Raw genomic sequence first — 15144 nt, forward strand, 5'->3', positions numbered from 1 at the left:
AAACTTAATGCATCAAGGTAAGCACACCACACAAGCTGTGTACCTCACTGAGGGAAAAATAGAGATGTCTGCACAAGTAGAAGATATGGAGAGAAAATGTAAGATTGAGGTCAGGTTTCTTTTGCACCAGCTTTCAAGGAACACTTCACAGTCTTGTCTTTGTCCCTCAGCTCTAATACTGACTGCAAGGATGGACAAATGATATTGCAAAGCACAAGATGCTATACAAGAATCTTGGATGGAAGTGAACTGCTTACTTAGCCTTTCAAAGTCATGCTTTCTTTTATATATTTCACAGATAGCTACCTGGAAAGCTATCAGATTAATGAACAAAGCAAAAAAACCCAAGAAACTACCATCTTGTACATTCAATGATAAATAAACTATACATGAGACAATAAAGACTTCTGTTTTCCTCCATCTTATGGACCAGCATTGGTTTAAAACCTTGAGATTTTTTGCTGACAGTGACTGGCAGTGACAGGCAGTTTCCCACCAATCCCTTCTTGCCCTTCATCTGGGCAGGCCAGTTGTTCCCTCAAGCTCACATGGCAGATATTTTGCTACTGTAGGATGGCTGCCAAAACAGAACTTCATCATCGAGTAGCTCTTGCAGAAACTCTGAAAGAATGCTGTGAAATTTGAGCAGAATACTGATAAGGACTAAGAGCTTTTGGAGCATCAGCAAAAAGCTCATCTAAAGCTGAAAAGCCTTGTATTGGTTCTGTCTTATCTCTCTGCCAAATGAAATGTATTGGTACACAAGAAAGACTTCAAAATGTGAAGAAGAGAAAAGCAGAATGCAGATTTCCTTTTTCCTTATGCCTTTTCAGCAATCACTTTCTATAAGTTCAGATCTCTCAGAAAAATGTGCCAAACTCTTGTCCCTATTTGCAAGGAACTGCACAACATAAGCCACTCTAATTTCTAATACAGTGTATGAATGGGCTCTATTCTATTTTCACATAAGAGAACACAAGAAATTAAAGATGCATCTGAAGTCAAATCACAAGAGACATGGGTGTGAAGTAGGATGAAGTTAAAAAAAAAATCTAATCTTGTAACATCTTTGCACATCTGGTCAAAAAATTTTAATAGATTGTTTTGAAAATAGCTTCTCAGATCTTATTACCTACTTGTGCTACTGTATTTTTTTCTGCCACCCAACATACTGACTGACTGGCTAGCTGTTATCAATTTCTGTTGTTCTTTTCTTTTTTTCATCTGTTTAATTTACCACTTGGAAGTAAAATCTGCCTAAACATTTCTCTCCTATTATTTTTATTAGCTGCCTCTGTATAAGATTAACACAGATATGTGCACCATCAGACAAACACATCCATAACTCCAAAAATAAACTATACTGCTAATTGACCTTCTAACAATCTGAAAATCCTGATATCAATTAGCAAACTCCAGTACAGGGAGATACTTCCTGCACTGGAATAATTTGGCCCATTTTTTGTTTTCCCATATTCCTGCAAGCTGGCTGTGCTGGTCTAAGTAGCCACTGCATTTTTTGAGTACATAATAAATACTTATATGGATTCTGATTTTACCTCCTCCTACTGAGCACTGACAGTGATTGTTTAATTGATTAGAATTTCTTCAAAACAGGATTTTCTTGATCTCAAGATCAAGATCTTGATCTCACAGTGCTGCAGCATTTAGTGAATAAGGGTATTGATCAGTCAGGCAATCAGAGTACTGTGATCTTTCTCTCTCTTTCACCCCCCTCAAAAATTTTAAGTGCATGACCACATAAAATGCAAATGCAAGTTTAGTCAGTTTTTGCATATTCACTTCAACCTCTTAATAGGATGTACATTGGAAGGAAAGCTGTTCTGCCAGCACTAGTTCTATTTTCATTAAAAGCTGAAGGAACTAGTCTTCAGAAATGGTTGAAATTCTTAAAAAAGCAATCCTATAATATGTAGAGAATAATAATTTCTATAATTATCAAATATAAGGCACCTGTTGCCACAGAGATACTATACAGCTTCTTGGATATGTTGGGGTTTTTCCTTTTTTTTTAAACTCTGTTTGTTGCCAAAGAATTATTCAGTGAGTTCCTAATATGCAGCACAGTATAAGTAGGCTCCCTCCTGTGTCTGCTCCAATAGTGGCATTTCCTCAGAGTAATAAATATTCTCTATATGGCAATTAGGTTTAGGCATGATTTTAAATGCAAAGTTCACAAGGTTGTCATTAATATTATCTTACATCCTCATTTCCTGTTGTCTTCATAGCTTAACATGTTTACTTTTAAATTAGAACATAATTAGCAAATCATATAGCTCGTTTTTACTGAAAATAGCAGCTTGGTGAAATGCTTCTTATCATCTGGGGCTGACCTTCCCACAGACTGCATATCCTGGAACAGAGTATTGTAATAAGAGAAATCAGTTCTTTTGGATCTGAGCCAAAGACTAATTTAATTTCTCTGGCTGCCCCCCTCCTTTCCAGCTCTTCTCCCCCCTCTCCCCACTAACACTCACATATGTGAGTTGGAGTTAAGAAGTTGCAGTTGGTAAACAAAACAAAGACAAAACTGCTAAGAACTTAATGAAAACATCAGTAAGTCATAGCATCTGGATCTCATCATCCACCTCTGACGTAAGGAAGATGTCCAGATGTTAGCAGAACTGCAGCAGTCGAAATATTTTGTGAGCGAGACTCCTTCCAAGCAATCAGATGCAAAGCAGTTCAGCACTTTCAGCAGTTTTTAGGAATGTTTCAAATATATAGTGGTCTTTTAGATGTGCAGGATGTGCTCAGTGCCGGAAGAATACACAGGAGCTGGGTCTGGGAATTGTGAGCCTCTGCTTTTGCTAAGTGCACATGAATGTTCAAAGAGCTGGAGAAGATGAGGCTCCTCATTGTATGCCATTAGCACTGACTTCTAGCAGAGACACACAGTACTGCTTATCTGGTGGTATCCAGTTTAAGACTAGAGTTTAACAGCATCCACCAATGATGAATTACAAAACTGGGCCTGGAGAGAGCAGACCATAATTTTCATCTTTCTCACTCATTTTTAATCCCCATTTGACAACATGTACAGTATGCAAGCCTTGCATGCTGAAAAGTATAAATGATGAGACTGGTTTCCTAACAGGTGGTTGCCAGGTGTATTGCATTTTTCCTTCCGAGATGCCTGACAGAACAGTGATATTTTTCTCCTTTGGATGCTCATTCTCCACGTGCAGAGTGACACTGTTGCTCAGTTCCTCTTGGACATGATTTTTGGATGGCTCTGGGTGTGCCTTCTTCCTTCTTGACCCATTCTAATAAAGAATCAGTTTGGAGTCCCCAAGAAAATAGTGAAATTATTTCTAAGGATTCCTAATTGCTGAAGTGTCCAGAAACTGCATCCTTCTGCATATCCCTAAAATCTCAAGTAGGACAGGACATGGGATTGCTGGTTGACTGCTGCAGTCCTAGAATAGGCTAAATTGACTGCAGAAAAAAACAGAGCACTGAAAAAAGAGTGTATTTCAATAATCCTCTCCAGCTGTTGTAATTTGAATGCAGGAGGATTTTGTAGCAACCCCTTTTACAATATGCTTAGTATACTGTATTCTTCTTACTGCAAACTTGGACTAAACAGTGCCATTGTTGTTGTCTGACTGCAGAAATGATGGAGGAGCTCCATGAGATAAATGTTTAAAATTTCACTAATGGAGGAAAATGGGAAAGTCATATATATAACTTTCCAATTGTCAGTCTCCCAACAGTGCAATTTAGCTCTATTGTATGAAAATATCTATTACAAATAAACAAGGTGACAGAGTATGCATGTGTTCTCTTCCCTTTGAGAGCTCCAACCTCTTTTGGTATTAGACTTCAAATTAGGAGCAGGAGAGGGCTGGAAACAAGACATTCCAGTAGTTGAAAATAAAATCCAGTTTCACACTACAAGCCATTACAATCTTGCTGGCACTTCTCTACATTTTCATACGGACAATAAGAAATTAAGAAACAGAATATGGAATAAGAACCTAATGATGAATTTAATTCCCAATGCCATTTCGAGTGAGTTTTTTGACTGAAGGACTTTGCATTGAATGAATTACAGTCATTCCATGATAAAAACTCCAGTGCTAAAAAAGGCATACAATACTTTAGATATCTTATTGGAATTTAGTGTGGCAATATTTACAAAAATTAGACAAGCATATGCTATTTATGAAATGTATTATTTCTCGTTGCATTTGATATCTGAATTTGAAAGATGTGAAGAGTAATAAACTACAGGAATGAAACCAATGTTTGCTCAAAAAACATGCTCAGGCTATAAGCTTGCTTAGTAAATATACAGATAACAGCAAAGCACTTTCAAAGGGAGGAAAATGTACGTGCTAATGATATTTAACCATTCAACCAAAAATAATTATTCATATGTTTTGCACTGGATGTGATACACTTGCTTTATTATAAATACAGCTTCTTTAGTTATCAGATCAATGTTATTTACTGTTTTCCTGTTTCATTTTCATAAATTATGGTCTGTTTATAAATATGTATCAAATCAATAGCTGATCATGCTCTACATAATGGTAGGTGGCTATGCTTAGTATTTATAATACTAAGTAGCTGAGTAAAGCACCAAACCAGTAAGAGGTTGTCTCCAGATTGGGGACCAGTAATTTCCTAAAAATTCTGATAGAGAAAAACAGTGATATATCTGAAGCTATATATCAAGTGGTCTTGGGTTCTGCAACATGTCCATTTTCTAAGATCTTATTTCACCTACACACACTGTAAATCTTTCTCCAATCTCAGAACAAAGCAAACACTTCAAGAAGTAATTTCTCTTCTGCATGAACATAAATTTTGGGGACAGTTGAAATGTGGTGCAAAATTCTTCAGTTTAACTTGGGGCTTAAATAAATTTGAGAGGATAAAAGTTCATTTCTTTCCTTCCTTTACTTGCTATAGACAGCTACAGACATGCTTTGAAGTGTAAGCATTATCTTGGAAATGTTTAAGAATTATTAGATATATATTTATACTCACAGACTTCACAATCTGTACATGGATATGTTTTAAGGCATTGGCAATGAGAGGAGGATATAAGAGAAAACAGCAATTATAAACCCATTGGAAATACAGGGATGTTGATAATGAGAACAAATTAAGCATCAACAAGAACAGAGAGTATGTAGCAGATGCACATAGTGTTCCCTGACATGTCCTGCAAATTGATAATGGCCAGTAGAAAGAAAAACTTAAATAATGATATAATTCATCATAAATTAAAGAATAAAAGGTCTACCCAAAGGGTCCTGCAAAAAAACCCATTTCATTAGAAGACTCAAAAATAACCCAGCCTGTACTAAAACCGTGAAAACAAGATGAAAGTTGACTGATCGTCCTTAAAAGTAATCTAAATGGAAATTAATTGTTTGATGGGATTACTTTTTTACCAACCTCAGAGTTCTCTCTCTGGCTATATCTTTAGCAATAACTTACAAGGACATATATAATTTTTCTGGATGATCCAAGTAGTAGCAAAATAGGCATAATGAGAATTGGTCTGAAACAGATCCTAGAAATTGAGTAATTTCACTTTTTTGGCAATGAGCAGAAAACAAAACCAAGAAAAACCATGATGGCAAAAGCCCACTTAAGTAGGGTAAAAGGGACAAATTAAATTTATTCCTCGGGTAAATACAATATTGATAAATTTTAATGAACTTTAAATTAAAAAAAAAAGACAATTGAATATGAGAAATGGCAAGTAGATAAATAAACAATATAATTTCAACTAGAATAGCTGAAAGTTTATTTTTAAAATACCAAATAAGAAATTTTTTACTTCGGACTTTCAATGCCTAAGCTACTGCAGCAAAACTGTCAGTAATTCATCAACCTTGGACTACCTACACTTTTTTTTCTTTGTCTATAGCACCAGAATTTCAGAAGACAACATAACTTTTGCACCATGAAAAAGCAACCTAAATTTAAAAGAGAGGCACATTAGTAGTCAGTTGTACTCAGTGTCTGATCACCCCTTCCAAAAAGTGCTGGTGAAAATGAAAAAGGCAGGATCTTCAGGCATGTTGAATGGGGCACATAATGGCTGTACATTATGTGTAAAATCTGTGCAATGCAGATAAATGCTACTTTGGGTGATGTAAAATTCAGACAACAGTGAAAGCACTAGGAGAAATCTGTCTAAAATATTTTGAGGGTGTGTGCATTTGAGATCTGAGAATGATGCTTCCTGTTCTGTGAAAGTTCATTCTGTGCTGCTGTCCTTCTTGTGCTTGAATCCTGATCTCTTTGGGAGGTCTGTCCACTGAAGAAGCCAGAATACTCTTCTCTTCCCAGCTGAGGATTTGGTCTGGCATTAGTAAAGGGGATTAACTGGGAACTCCAAAGAAATACATCTATTTCTTGTGAATGCAGTAACAGGAAAAGTTACAATTTTCATATTGGCTATTTAGAGGCTGTGTCAACTCAAGTCTTCTTCTCTCCTTAGTCCTTATTTTTTTCTGATCTCTCCATTACCTGTTTCCCCATTTTTTTTCTCACTTTTAGTGGCATTTTAGATGTCCCAGAAACTGAAAATATTTAATGGTTTACCTAGTGAATGATTTTCCACATTTTAAGATCACCAGAAATCACTATATACACTTCTAGATGTTCTTTTTCTACATAAATCAAGAAGGACACAAAAAGACAGTGGAAAACCATGACTTGTGCTATGATGTGACTATGACGAGCTGCAGCTCACAGCTCCTCAGGATAGATATTTTATAAATATATACCATATTTATATGCTTTACCAAATTTATGCAACAGTAACAACAGACCATACTATGGTATCATAACATACCATATTTATATGAGTGTGCTCCACCCCAGCTGGCTGAGTCACAAGGACAGGCAGGAACTCAGGCCTGGTGTAGGGTTTGAAAGGAACATGAGAATGCTGCTCTGCAGTGCCCAACACAGGAGAGCACACAGAGGTGACCTGAGAGGGCAGTTCACATTCTTTTACATTCTTTTACTGCATTCACTCAAAATCAAAGTGTTTTTAGCCACAGTCATTTAATCCCATACAATTTTAACAGCTTCTCAAATATTTTTGGTACCTTTTGTACAGGACTATTCTCCCTTTCTATTGTGTCATAAGACTACATGATCATAGAATCCTAAAATGATAAAGTGGTTCAGGCTGGAAGGGACCTTAAAGATGACCTAGTTCCAACCCCCTGCCATGGGCAGGGACCCCTTCCTTAGACCACGCTGCTCAAAGCCCCCTCCAGCCCTGTCTCAAGCACCTCCAGGGACAGGGAGTACACAGCCTCTCTGGGTGACCTGTGCAATACCTCACTACCCTTATAGTACAGAATTTCTTGCTAACATCTAGTGTAAACCTACTGTCTTTCAGCTTGAGCCCATTACCCCTTGTCCTTTCCCTACATGCCCTTGTGAAAAGTTCCTCTCCAGCTTTCTTGTAAGCCCCTTTTAGATACCAGAAAGCCTTCCCAAAGTCTTCTCTTCTCCAGCCATTCTTATTTAATGTAAAAAACGTTTTCCATGATACATTTCCTACTTTGGAAATAGATAGTTTGATGATTATATCAAATTGCACTTCATGAGGTGCTATTTCTTTGTGCAGGCTAGAAGGATTTTTTGAAGGCAAAACATTTACTTTGTCTTTAATATGCCATGAAGGATGCATATTTCAGATTTTCTTCTTTCTTTTGCAGATAATGTTTTTTTAAAGGCGTGCCCTGATAACACAAATTGCTGATCTAAGAGGATTTCTTCTTTCAGTGTCATGACCCTTCTTGACCATTTTCAGGTAGTCAGCAATTTAAACTGCTGATATCCCAGAGAACAAACAGAACAGCAACATAACTTGCTGTTTTGTTTGTCTTCCTGAATCTCTGTTAATCATGAAGTATTTTCTGGAATACACCCTGATACCTACTCCAACTACATGTTGTACTTCTTATTGGGGGTTTACCCTGACAATTTTTAGATTTTCTGACTGACAGCAGTCCAAATACACTACTGGACTGACAAGACTACATCACCAGCACAGCCTGGAGAATGGAACTGTCACTGTTTTTAAGGGTCCTCTAACATCTAAGCCTTGTATTGATAAAAACTGAGATGGCTCATAACCAGCTGCCAAGTAGAACGAAAACATGCCGACCCTTATCAGTGCAGCTAAAGGGTCTAAAGGGTTCACGTTCACTCCCTGTTTCTAGGAATGTGACACAGTCTCCAGAAATATAATTAGCAGTTGTTTAGCCTCCAAATATTTGATAGTCGTATGCAAGGTTAAATATATACATTTATCAAGTTCTCTTTGTATCCTGATAAAATCTGCATACTTTCATATGTAGGTCACATTCTGAAGGTATAAATTACATATCATTATGTGCTTTCCTATGTCAGCTGATGAGAGGGAAACAATTTTATAGAAGACAGTTGGTAGCAGTTGTTGTACGTGGACACAGGCCAGAGGTACTCGGAATCTGTTGATGCAAATGCCATTCTGAACTCAATGATAAATTAAAAAGCTTACTTCAAAGCATTCATATAAACATTTCCAGCAGGTAGAATGGCAACGAATGTCAGGGTAAACAAATGTCCAGCTGACCAGGCAACACGCAGATTAAACAAAGGCTGACTTGGCCCCACTGGCTTCCCTTTTATAGATTTGTGTAACATCCATGCCTTTTCACTCAGAATTTCTTTCTTCTCAGTGCTTCTTCCAGTGGAGTTTCAGCAATGTCCTGAGCATCAAGACCTGTGTTGTGACTGCTGCTCCATGTCCTGAAGTGGTTAAGGCTACCAAAGAATCCCAGTTTTGTAACACACGTTTGAGAGATGAAGTGGACTGTCTGCCCAGTTCTGTTTGCTGTGAAGAGGGGTTAGTGTCCTATGCTCTTATGACACTGCCATATTTGTGACCACCTACGGAACACTAAAGTAAATATGGTGCCCCCATCTCTTGTGACCATGAGTTTTTACTGTAAAACAGTGTAAAGCTGAGTTCCTCTGCCTAGGAAACCCACTTTCCTTTGCCACCTATGGGAATAGGCACAAAATTAATCCAGTCACTTATACAAGTGGGCAGAACAAGGTTTTTATGAATAGGTCAATTCAGAGCAGCTTTTTGCCCCTGTGTTTCTTTATAAATAATGGCCCCTCACTGCCTGATTATCCAATGTAGTCAGTTTTGGAACCAATACTCAACCAAATGTCTGCCATGCACTTAGCTACCCTTAATTCTCCAAAACGTAAATGCAGGAGAGTGATGTAAAAGTTCAGTTTACATTAGCAAGTCATAAAGTCTGCCTCTTGGTCATCTCATCCTTGATGTTATCATTATTCACATTTCTCCTCCCTCCTTCCCCCACTCTGGAATAAACCACCCCCACTGTAAGTATACAAACAAACCAAAATGATCCCTCTGGCAGTCACACCCATTGTGCATTTCTGCTGTCTTTTTTAAAAACCTTTAAATGCTGCAAAATAGAAGTAGCAACCCCAGCAGGGTGAATGAGAAGCATTCATCTAACAGACAATAATAGGAGAGAGAAATAAAGTGAGTTAAATTATCTTCTTCTCCAGCCCCCTATTATGGTCTGCCCGGAGTTTTTGAATATTTGCAAGTCAAAATAGAAATTTGGACTGAAGCTATATAGATGGCTGGTAATTTATATCTCAGAAGCCTAGCTCTGGCACACCTGACACTCACTTGGAGCTCACAGCCCTGAAAGCCTTGCCAGAGGAAATACCAGTAATTGCTCAGTGCACAGCCCAGATATTCCGACTGACACACTGCTTGGCCACAAACCGCTTCGTAACGCTGCTCACTGAAGCACATCACAGCGGCGAAGCACACGGTCTGACTGACAGCAAAATAAAATGCTTCAGCACACTTTAGTCTGAGGAGTTTGTGCCATTATGCCAGACCAAAATTCACTGCTGTTTCTCTTTTAAGGAAAATTTGTCTCATCGAGTTAGAGGAGCACACCCAGTTCCACCCCAGGCAAGCACAGATGTAACATGACACACACACAAAAGGCTAGAGAAACACTACATCGATACATATGCAAATGATACCACTAATTGCTGTTACAGACTTTGATCCCTTACGAATTTAAAAAATATCTTTATGCAATGTGCTTCTCACCTGCCAGCCGTCTGTCCCTCGTGTTTTTCCAGATAACATCCAAGGCTCTAGCAGTGGAGTCCCTGATATGGTCACTGAAGGATCTCCTCAGAGGGGCTTTCAGCGGGCGATGCATAATGCAGATCGATCACACATCCAGCTCAGACGGCTGCAGCTTAGCCCCGGGAAAAAGGGCATTCTCTGCCCCGGGGTCTGTTTGGATTTCTCTTTGCCAGGCAGGCAGGTTGTTACTTTATATAATTTGTCATCAGCCTTGTGGAGCTTTTCCTTGAAGAGTCAGGCATTGCAGTTCTCACTGCGGATGCAGGAAAGCTCAGACTGCAGCCAGCCTACTGGAAAGCTGCCAAAATCTTACATCTGGAACAGTTTACAAATGAGCTAACGATACAGTCATTTAGATTTGGGGCTTTATTTGTGGATATCTATAGGATTCTAGCTTCCTGTTTAATCAAATAACTTACCAGGCACATACTTGCATGCTCATTTATTAGGATAATATTTCCTTGCTTAGCTGATATTTCAGGTAATCTTTCATGTTTGGACATGAAAAAGGTAAGAAATAGAAGAGAGATAAAGTAATTTTAAATATCTAGAGGTCAGGGATTTTATTTTGTTACCTTTTTTTTTTTTTTTTTTTTTTTCATTTTACTCTAGTTAAGGCAGAGGATAGGGCCCAATTCAGAGTTCCCTATATTTAGTACTTCATGACAATGCACTAATGAAAGGATGGAAATAAAAAAAATGAGTGAAAAGGGGAGATAATAAAAAAGGAGAGGGAACTAAGCCTCCACAACTTTTCTGAGTGGAAAGACAAGTTCCCATATGAAAAATACTTACAAATGTAACTGAGATTAATAGTCATAGTAAATGAAGCCATTTGACCTTGCTTATTTTGATCTTTTAAATACATTACTGTGTCCTGTGGCTTCCCTGAGGGAGAAAGGAAGAAATAAAAGAGTGCCTGAGACTCTCTTTTCCTTTTTAATATTATGTGGTAAAATGTGAAGAGATGAGAGATGCCAGTTTAAAAACCTAATAAGGAAGGAAAAACTGTCAAATAAAGTTGTCTTCATGCTCATTCTACAGGTAGTCCTTATTTTTTTTACAGCAACTATAGCTATTAATATTAGATGCCATTATTTTCTTTAGAAGTATTATCATTAAAATTGATTTATTAACTTCTCACGAGATTGGAATACAGAGACCAAATTACAGAATTGTGAGTTTTAACCCTTAACAAAGGGATTTTCACTCCCTTTGAATTTCTTCCTAGAACAAGAGAGTTTTTATTTTCATAACATTAGGTGATTGATTTCACATTTTCTTACTGATTGTAATTTTTTTTCTAGTGTCTTCTCAGTTCCCTTAATTTTCACTAGTCCTCATTTCCTTTAAGACAAATCATTATCTCATTCTGACAATGAAAAGAAATTTATGGGATTTGCAATAGTGTAACTGAGGGAATAACTGGCTCACCATCTATTTAATGCAGATCATAATTTCTTCCCATCTAGGCCTTAATTTTTATCTTTATAGGGCATCTGCAAACAGTAATGTCCTGTGTGTGTCTTTGAACAAAACAACAGTGAGTGATCTCTAAAGCTTGCAGTTGCTTTCCTCATTACACCCCTCCTTCTTTCTGAGGCCGGATGGAGAAAGAAAGAGCCAACTCTCTAGAGAAATTCAATATGATAACACACTCTTGCGTGGTTGTGGGGTTTTTTTTTTTTTTTTTTTTTTTTTTTTTTTTGTGTATTTGGGTTTTTTTTGTGTTTTGTTTTTTTTCTTAATCATTACTCTTGCAAAAATTACTGGTAGAGCAAGTGCAATGCTTACACAGGCATAGGCTTACCCAGGCAAATTCTGGCATGATGACCAGAGCACAATATATCTGTTTTGAAACACGTACACTCTGTTCAGATGAGATCTGCTGCTGTTGCTGTATTAGTGAACAGCTCAGAAGAGCATTATTCACTTTTAAATGAAGATGCAGTAAGCAATAACTTAATCAAGACCTGAATTTCTCTATTTTAGAAGGCAACAAGGGCAAAGACAGTCTCAAAAGGGTTTTAACTACCACTGGCTTTGTCTATGTTACCAACAACATAGCCCAGAAAGAATGGATTTGTACAGCAAAATAAATGGTCCCAAAATTTTTACACATCTCAAGGTAGAGTTACTTTGAACTATGTCTACCCACATCTTGTGAACTGAATGAATCCTTGGGATTTCCTGAATGGGTTGGAGATCACTGGCACACTACCAGGGTGCATCTTCTGGCTTAGTTTCATTTGAAAACCATCCAATTTATATGCTCCAAGACTGCTTGGAGATATAAACCAAAGAGTATTACTGGGGGAACCTTTTCAAAATCCTAGTCCAGGCTACAGTGTCAATAAAAACATGCAGACCATTATTCATTTTAGAAGCTAAAACAAGTTTTAAGAATTCAAATATAAAATCAGCAATATACATATATGTCTAATTAGGGTTTGATTCTTTGAGAGTTACTGTGGGTTATATTACACGTGTTGACATAAATATATTTTAAATATTTAAAACAGTTCTTACAACCAGTTCAACAAAATGGTCTGGAAAATGACAAAGGTAAAGGAGGAATAAACTGTAATGAAGCAGAGAAATACAGCTAAAAGTGTTTGTGTGATGCTACAATAAAAATAAATAGGTAATCTAAGTAAGATTGTGTAAAGAATTAAATGCCAGAAAATCTTTAATGGGCCATGGGGAGATAAATAACTAGATATAGATAGGCAAGAAATATGGATAGAAAAAAAAGGACATTAATTTTAGAAAAGTGTAGGCAGAGATATAATGGGGAATGCAGTTAAAAGCAAATGCATATGATCAGCAGAGGAAATCTGAGATGCATGACATCCAATACAGCCACAAAATGAGATAAGAATTTGCCGTGCAATAAGAAATCACATGATTTTTAACAATTTAAAAAATAATGTTAGGAGGTGCTATCAGGGCATTACTGTGCTGCCATCTCCATTCCTGCAATATTTAAAAAATGCCTCTTGTGGTACAATACACTCAGTTTTGGTCTGCACCTCTCAATACCCACAGGGTTCTGAAAAGACATCCACGAGCCCAGTGTACAGCTGGAAGCAGGGCCAGGGTGACAGTGACCAGGTGCTCTGTGCTGGAAAACACCCATGTGTTCAGGGGAAAGCTGCTGAGCTGCCACCACCACTGTGCCATTATTCCTTTGCTGAGAGCCCTACTCTGCATGTCAGGCAAGCTCCTCCCAAATTCCCAGTTGCTACTGCCCAAATGATGTCTACTTATGTGGAGATATTTTCCATTTCAGCTTAGGTTTGCTCCTGCTCCCCTTGCAGGTGTAGCTGTTTTCAGAGACATTACAGCAATCTGAAGTTACTTGCAGATTGTTTGTGTGGAAGAACTTCCTCAATTTCTCTGGTAAACTCATGCTTACAGTGTGAACTGGGAGAGGGGGCCCCTGGTACCAAGTACACACAGTACAGACCTCACCAAGTGAATCTTTGATGTTGATCAACATGAGATTAATTACTAGATTAATTTATTCTTAAAACAAACAGCTAAACTGGAGCACTGTGAATGACATTAAGGGAAAAGGGCTTTAATGCTGAGATTTATGGGTTGGCAAAGAATATACTTTTAAAGAAATTGGCAAAATGTTTTGCTGCTCTATTTGACAATACTAGAAAATCTCCTGGAAACAAGTACCCTTTCTGTAACTGGGAAAATGCACCCTTCCATGTCTTACATTTACAATTCCATTAATATACAGATATTACAGAAAGTGCATGCAAAAATAAGCAAAGTCCTAAACTACCAACCAGTCTCTAGGTAAAATTTATGGTTCAGCTCTATCTTTTGGCTTCACTCTGTCTGGAAACTGAAGAATGACCACTATCAGACACAGGTTTTTGTATTTGAATAATTTTGTATGTGAATAATTTTGGTTCATACAGTCCTAGTGCAGTCAATACTCCAGCTATCTTCCAGAATAATCTCATTTTATTCAGAGTTTTCTGTTTCATGGCTGAGATGAAAAAAAAAAAACAAACCCAAAAAGTAAATTATTAAAAATGGGATGGGTAAATAAAGATGTATGCTGAATCAAAAATAATATGAGGGGACTCTGAAGGAGAGGGCTCTGTTGCTGCCAAGAGGGGATTGCAGCACCTGGTGTTAGGGTGTTAGGTGATAGTACACCCTCAGGAGAGAGACAGCTGCCTGCTCCATGCATGAGGAGCACCATGCATGCCCAGGAAGAGTCTTTGTGTAATTCCAGAAACAAATTTAGAGGGACTAGACCCTGCCTTCCCTGCCCTTACAGTCCTCCCATCAGTTCAGACCAGCTCCACCCCTGGCTCGTCTTTCCTACCCCCAGACCTGGCCTGCCTTGGGACTGCAACCACTGACTTCTCCCACTTCTTCTTTTGGAAATATTTTTAGAAACCTCTTGTTAGCATAAGCAAAGCTGTGCTTCTCCAATCTTCCTTTCAGGGCTGAATCTTCTTCTAAAGTGCTGTTCAACATTCTTAAACACATATTTCTCAAACCAGCCAAGGGCAGGAGACAGAGGCTAATTCCCTATAAACTTACCCTTGCTCATCACTTCCAGCTGGGGGACCAACACTTGCCAAACCTGTTTTCTGTCCTTTAGTGTTCCATCCATACCCTGATCTGCAAATATAATACCAAAGATCCTTTTTGCTCTTTAAGACAAAAACCAGACATAATGCATTGGGTACCAATGGGCAGTTTTTAATTCTGGCAACTAAGTGCAGCTCTCAGGAAATAAACTAACAGTTGTACAAGCCTCACACTCTTCAGCTTGCTCTAAAACACCTCCACTTCCCCTCTGACTCTTCATGAATGTGCAAATCCTTATGTAAATCTCCAGCCCTTCTGTGTGATTCTGGCCCGTTGGGTCAGGAAGGATGTATCTATCCAAAATATGC

At 38.0% G+C, this 15144-nt stretch overlaps 1 protein-coding gene across 6 annotated transcripts in view; it reads right to left on the bottom strand.

Annotated features, from left to right (window-relative positions):
- DLC1 (DLC1 Rho GTPase activating protein) overlaps positions 1-15144 on the bottom strand; it is a 246650-nt gene that overhangs the window by 87627 nt on the left and 143879 nt on the right. Inside the window, exon 1 of one of the 6 annotated variants that reach the window (XM_079305349.1) lies at positions 10169-10479. The exons of the other annotated variants lie outside the window; for them this stretch is intronic. Coding sequence (XP_079161475.1) covers positions 10169-10283 — 115 coding nt within the window. The 5' untranslated portion in view covers positions 10284-10479. Of the gene's footprint in view, positions 1-10168; positions 10480-15144 lie in introns of those variants that run through there. 6 annotated transcript variants of the gene reach the window in all.

The sequence above is a fragment of the Erithacus rubecula genome (assembly GCF_903797595.1).
Source record: "Erithacus rubecula genome assembly, chromosome: 5".
NCBI lineage: Eukaryota > Metazoa > Chordata > Aves > Passeriformes > Muscicapidae > Erithacus > Erithacus rubecula.